Source organism: Pantherophis guttatus, chromosome 7 (genome assembly GCF_059756535.1).
Source record: "Pantherophis guttatus breed Tessera chromosome 7, ASM5975653v1, whole genome shotgun sequence".
Taxonomy (NCBI): Eukaryota; Metazoa; Chordata; class Lepidosauria; order Squamata; family Colubridae; genus Pantherophis; species Pantherophis guttatus.
The window spans coordinates 32,851,303-32,857,673 of record NC_142069.1 but is presented as its reverse complement, the minus strand read 5'-3'; the positions used below and the strand labels follow the sequence as shown (position 1 = coordinate 32,857,673).

The 6,371-nt window shown below is 38.3% G+C and overlaps 1 protein-coding gene across 1 annotated transcript; it reads left to right on the top strand.

The window, feature by feature from the left end:
• Positions 1–258: 258 nt before the first annotated feature.
• On the top strand, positions 259–5,899 carry CENPM (centromere protein M). Its single transcript, XM_034403097.3, has 6 exons — positions 259–500; positions 1,231–1,310; positions 1,998–2,096; positions 3,587–3,666; positions 4,608–4,699; positions 5,662–5,899. The coding sequence occupies exons 1-6, from the start codon at positions 444–446 to the stop codon at positions 5,800–5,802; spliced, it is 549 nt and encodes a 182-aa protein (XP_034258988.1). The 5' UTR covers positions 259–443; the 3' UTR covers positions 5,803–5,899.
• The last annotated feature ends 472 nt before the right edge of the window (positions 5,900–6,371 follow it).

Sequence of the window (6,371 nt, the reverse complement as noted above, 5' to 3'; positions counted from 1 at the left end):
AGCAATTCCGAAAAGAGAAATTAAACCTGTGACAACATTTCCTCTTTTATATAAAGTGCGTGTTTAGAGTTTCATTTGTGGTTACAATCATTTCATTCACGAGAGCCCAGCGCTCCGGGTACTTATCCCTCACTGCCCAAGGGAAAACAGCGAGACTAACGCACGCATGCTCCAAAGCGCCGGACCCGGATCAGGTTCTGCAGCGCAGATCAGCAACAGAACCAGGGCTTCTGAAGTAGCGCGCATGCGCACAGTCTTAACGTGCTCCGTGCAATCGCCCGAATGTACATGCGCAGTAAAAAACAAAAAAAAGCGGTCTAGTTCCGGAATCCGTCTTCCAGCTTCATCTTCTTGACCGCCCGCAGGCGACGATATGATGACGTCACGGCGACGCTAGTTGGCGGTAGTTTGAAAAAGAGAATGCGCTTTTCTGAGTTGTGATAATGTCGACGTTGAGTGCCTTTGGCAAACTCCCAACACTTAATTCTGCGACCATTTTGGTACGTATCGTGACGTCTATAAAACAATAGTTCACGCGGGTAACGTCTGCGCTTGCCGTCCCTTCTCCGGTTATCGGTTCTGAGGTCCTGAGTTGAAAACCGGTTAAAAAAAGCCATTCCGTCCTTCAGCCAGTGGTCGCCAGGTCCGTCTCCTTTTAGCCCGCTTTAACCAGCGATTTGGGTGTTTTCAGCTTGACACGGGAGTTGCGCTGAAACTTTCCAAGGAGCGACATCCTGCGGAATGATTTCGCTTATGGAATAGTCACCCCTCTCGATCCGAAGGGGAAATCTGCAAAGTGGATGTCTATGGAGATTCTCAGTCATCCAGGTCGTGGTTGTCCCAAAGCTGCTTTTTTCAAGAGACAACTGGGCTTCCAGAAAGTCCAGTTGCCTCTTGAAAAAAAGCACCTTTGGGACTGCAAAGGAAATGAATATCTTTGTATAGGCTAGATTGGGAAGTTGAAAAAGGATACTGAAAGAAAATCGCTTTTTGAATGTTGCCAAGTAAACTAAACTAAGGAAGTATTGACAACAACACATTTGTGACCTGAAAATAAAGACTGCCTATTAAATTCCTCCCAGTTAATGGCTATTTTTTCTATTGAGTCTGATAAAATTCAACTAATTGAATTTGATAATAGAAGAATGAGGACAGCAAAAGTATAGCAGATTAGAACTGATCACTGTTTTTCTTGCAGCTATTTGAACTAACTTTTTTCCTCATTAATAGTTGGTGGGAACAAATGATGTTTTCCAGCAGCAACTAGCAGAAACTATACTTAAGGAAAAGCAAGATTTGAAAATAAATATGTAAGTAGTAGAAAAAAACCTCCACTTTTATTATTGCCAGAATTTTTGTTCTCAACTACATTTTGTGGAATTCTATACAACATTTGTTAATCTAAAACGATGACTATTTGTGGTCTATGGTATTATGGTAAAGTACCATGCTAAAAAATGAGGAAATACTATATACTGTATGTTCAATCTGCCCCTGCAGAGCCCTTGCTTTTGATTATGTTATCAATTTCTGGGAATGATCTGGGCAGTGCCCCAATACATTCTATTTTCTATCCCCCCCAAAAGGGGGGGTTTAATCCTAACTAGATAATTAATAGTTTGCTAGTTGATGACTGAAGTAGAGACTTTGAATATTTAATGGAGCTGTTTTATTGTTCAGCAATTGTATTAATAATATTTCTTGCCAATAGCTGGCATATAACAGTTTTATGTCACTTTCTGGCTTGTTATAATGCGATTGTAGCCCAATACACTTGGAACTAGCAGAAGAAGTTAATCTTCAGATAAAATCACACAACATAGCTAGTACTTAAGTGTAATCATACTATGTTACATTTGCGACTATTTTTTTTTTCTGAAGTGCTGTAGTTTAGTTTAATACTTTAATGTTAATATTTTCTTTTCCAATAAAACTTCTTTAGAACAAACTTGGTTTGGGACTGTTGACTGAAAATGCAGGTTTTTTTCTTTTTTTAGCCATTTGGCAGCCTCTCTTCCTTTACCTGTGGAGAGAAACCACGTTCGACCAAGGATTGATTTGATTGTCTTTATGATTAATGTTCAAAGCAAATACAGGTATGAACAGAAATAATATATTTGACAGAAGGTGAGAAGGGATTTGTTTGTCTAATTGCTAATTTGGGCAAAGCGTAATAAACTCAAGGGGGAACATAAGTTTACCTATTTGCATTGAATAGATGTGAAAGCTATAAGCATTTTTAAATATTCTAAAGTATGTAAAATTCTGTGGGCGTGACTTGGTGGGTGTGGCATGGTGGGGGGGGTCATGTGACTGGGCATGACCAACTTTAAAAAAAAACTTTTATAAAGCATTTTTTTACTACCGGTTTGGGTGAATAGATAGTAAAAAAATGCTTTAAAAAAGTAAAAAAAAGGTTATGACAATCACAGCTGTGCCGCGCGATCATCGGAACCTCTTTTTACTTTTTTAAAGCATTTTTTACTACCGTTTCGGGTGAATAGGTAGTAAAAAAAATGCTTTAAAAAAGTAAAAAGAAGGTTTCGACAATTGCATGGCCCAGCTGTGATCGTCGGAACTTTTTAAAAAACTTTTTAAAGCATTTTTTTACTGCCAGTTTGCCCAAACTGGAGCGAACCGGTAGCATTTCACCCCTGCTTTGTGGTCTAGATCCAGTTGACCTCTGCCCTCTCTTTAGACCAATCCTATGGGACCTTTTTGAAAAAAAATATTTTAAACCTTTTCTTTCAGAGAAGATTACTTTAAATTTTCATGCCAATGCCCTTGAATTATGTATCCTTTTGCTCTTTTTCTATTTTTGACTTTGCATTTCAATTTGTTTTGTATTTTGAACTGAATTACTGTTTTCCCCAACTAAATTAATTACAATTTAGACTAATTTAAGTATTACCTAAAGAAATCACTTGTATACTTTAATTCTGTGTGTTTTATGTACAGTATGTCACTAAAAACATTTAACTGAAAGAAATTACTGCATGCATGACAATAGATTATCATTTGATAATAGATTATAATTAGAAGATCCTTCAGTGAATGGATCCTAAAAGAGGCAATTTATAGTTCAAATCAAGTTCTTGAACACACCTGGTAATACTAGAAAGCTAAGACTCAACTAATCTCATAGCAAAAATAATAGAACCAAAGAGCCAACCCAAGGAAGTCCTCCACATGTGAAAGCTATAAGCATTTTTAAATATTCTAAAGTATGTAAAATTAGGTACATTAGGTATGTTCTCTGGCTTAAGTTATTTATAAAACAAAACAGGGATAAAAAATAAAATGAAATTCTATTTAATAAATTGCTAATATTATTAAAATAATAAGGGTTTTTTTCCTTCTAAACTTGAATATTATCTAGAGAAATTTGTTCCTTCAGGAATTCAGTAATATAGAAGAGATTATGTAAAAACTGAAAGAGCAATTATTTTCACCAATGGGGCCTCTTTCTAATTTTTTATGATTTATTAAAAGCTATTATCACTATATCATGAATATAGCAAAGGATTTCTTTGCATTTGTAAAAAAACCCCTGCATTTTGTTTCCTTTTATTTGCTTTTTTGCCAGTTTTGAAGATATAGAAGTTTCCCTTATACATGTAGATGCAAACTTTTTCCTTGGAAAAGTGTGCTTTCTGGTTACTGGTGGTATGTATGAGATACATTTGCTGCTTAAAACAATCTATCAAATCTAACACTACTTGGCAGGCAGTCTATTCTATTCAACAACCAGTACTTTATCTCAAATGTAGCAGGTTGCTACCATGTTTTCCCGAAAATACGCCCTGCCCCGAAAATAAGCACTAGTGAAGGAAATGGGCTTGGCCAGCACAGGAGGTAGCCCTTCCCTTCCCCGGTCACCTCATGGCTGCTGGGCCCCTTAATCGCGGCCTGCGGATCAGCTGATCCAACAAAGGCCAGGAATTCTGTCTCTGGGGGCCTGCCTCATCGTAGCAGCAGCCTGAGCATCACCCAAGATCCAGGCCTGGTGGAGTGCAAACCGTGCTCACCACCTGCTCCATAGTCACAAGGTGAGCTGCGGAAGAGAGGGGCCCTTGGCTGCGAGGTTACCTGGCGGCGTGGGAAGGGCTAGGGCTAGCAAGAGTGTGCCGGAAACATCTCCAGGCGCCCAGAGAGACAGAACTCCCGGCCCTTGCTGGATCAGCTGATCTGCGGGTCGTGATTAAGGGGCCCAGCAGCCATGAGGTGACCACGCTCCTCCCCTCCTGCACCTCAAAAAAAATTAAGACAACCCCAAAAAGTAGCCCTAGCCGGTTTTGGGTGGGGGGGTCGAAAGAAAAAAAGACGCTGTCTTATTTTCGGGGAAACACGGTACTTAAATTCTGACAACTAACTAGTGCTCCATTTTGCATACTTGTATACTTTTACTTAATAATCTATTACCATTTAGCAATTTGTTATACCAGAATCAGCTGTGTTTAATGGTCAGGGTTTTTATTCAGGGCTTAAATATAAATGCTTACTATTTTTACCAATAATATATTATTGATATTAAATAAAAGAAACAAAAATACCTGGAAAAAAGATTCTGAAAATGTCTTCTTTTCTTGTCTTTTTTAAAAAAATAGTAGGTAGAATGAATAAAATCAGTGTGGATATGGATGCTGTCTGGAAGCTAGCAGATCGTTACTGTAGCCCTGTCTTGTTCTGTGAACTTGAAGTAAGACCTCTTGTTTTTTTAAAATTATATATAGTTGTATTGTTTAAGTAACACATTCATTTTGCAGTCTAATACCAATATATGCCAGTTTTTAAATAATCAGCCAAATAATCAAATAGTATCTCCTATAGGCTAACATCCTTCTTATTTCTGTTTCCAGTTATTGGATCACTGTCTCTATTAGCCTTCCCAATGTTCATTTAACAACCTGGCAAAAATAGAACAAAATTATTTCATATTTTTTGTGACGCAGATGGCCATGACATCGATACTGTAGGTGGGAGGGGCAGATATGGCGGGAGCAGGGGGCCACATCACTTGGCGGAAGTGCATCCTCACTGGTTGCAAGCGGTGGCACGCTCCGGCCCCCAAAGCTCTTCTCGTTCCCCAGGTTGCACGGAATTTCTAGTAGTTCTGGTGTGCAGTCCACATTTTGATCATGTGACTGTGGGACTGCTACAACAGTCATAAATGGGAGGACCAGTCATAAGTAACCTTTTTCAGTGCTGTGTCTGTGGAGACTCTCAGTCATCCAGATCATAGTTGTCTCAAAAGGGCTTTTTCAAAGGCAACTGGACTGTTTTTCCTTTGAGGAAGAAGTTTTGTTTCTCATCCAAGAAGCTTCATCAGTTGTGATGTTGGGGAGGGATGGAAGGATAGGTTCTGACAGGATGGGATGGGGATGTTGTCATCTGAAAAGTTAGCAATTTCAAACAGATGCTAAACAAATGGTTGTAAATTGAGAATTACCTGTCAGTAATTCACTGTACCTGGCAATACACTTTCTCTGGCAGATGATGAAACTGGGTACAGTAATTAAATGGTCTTTTGGATTTACCCAGTTTTGCAGAACAAGACTATATTTGGCTGTCCCCTCCCCCCCTCCCCCCGTCTTTATATAGGGTAACAATTCTACAGATATTTTAAAAGGGTTGTTTGATCTTTTGTTTTCCTCTTTTCAGTGTGAAAAAATCAGAACTGTCACAGCTCAGAGACTTCTCCGGATGTTACAAATATGCGCTGGTCATGTATTGGGGATTTCTTCCCTTTCTTTCAGTTCTTTAATGAAATGCTCCATTGAGGACTCAAGTTATTTGGCATAAAATATTATTGTATTTTCCAGTTTTATAATCTGTGATTTTTAAGTGAACTGAACATAAGTATCACTGTCAGAAATAAATCTTACCTACTATTTTTTCATATGGGATAGGAACTGGTAAAATAGACTTCAGGTGTCTTAAAGGAGCCAAATTAGCCTGGACCTGTCAGGAATTATGATACCTCCTTCTCAAAGCCTAATTCTCAAGTATACATACAAAATAGTTGGCATATAAACACAGGTATAATACATGAAAACTGGTGTTTCCAGAATGAGTTGCTAGAACAAGTTTCTTAATGCCGTTTACATACAGATAAATATCTCCAGTGTCTTCAGGATCTTCATGAAGAAAAGTGTTTCTCAGAGATCTGTATATCAAGCAAAATGGAAGCCTTGCAGTTTGCAGCACATAGAACATGTATTATTCTGAGAAGAACCTCAGTGACAGGTTGGGCAAAAAAAAAAGCAGATATTTGATTAATTATAAAGGAACTGGCCTTTTGGCTAATTAGAGATACATATCCAATGCAACTAAACTATATTTCCATTCACAATAACAAAAGGGGTTCCCAA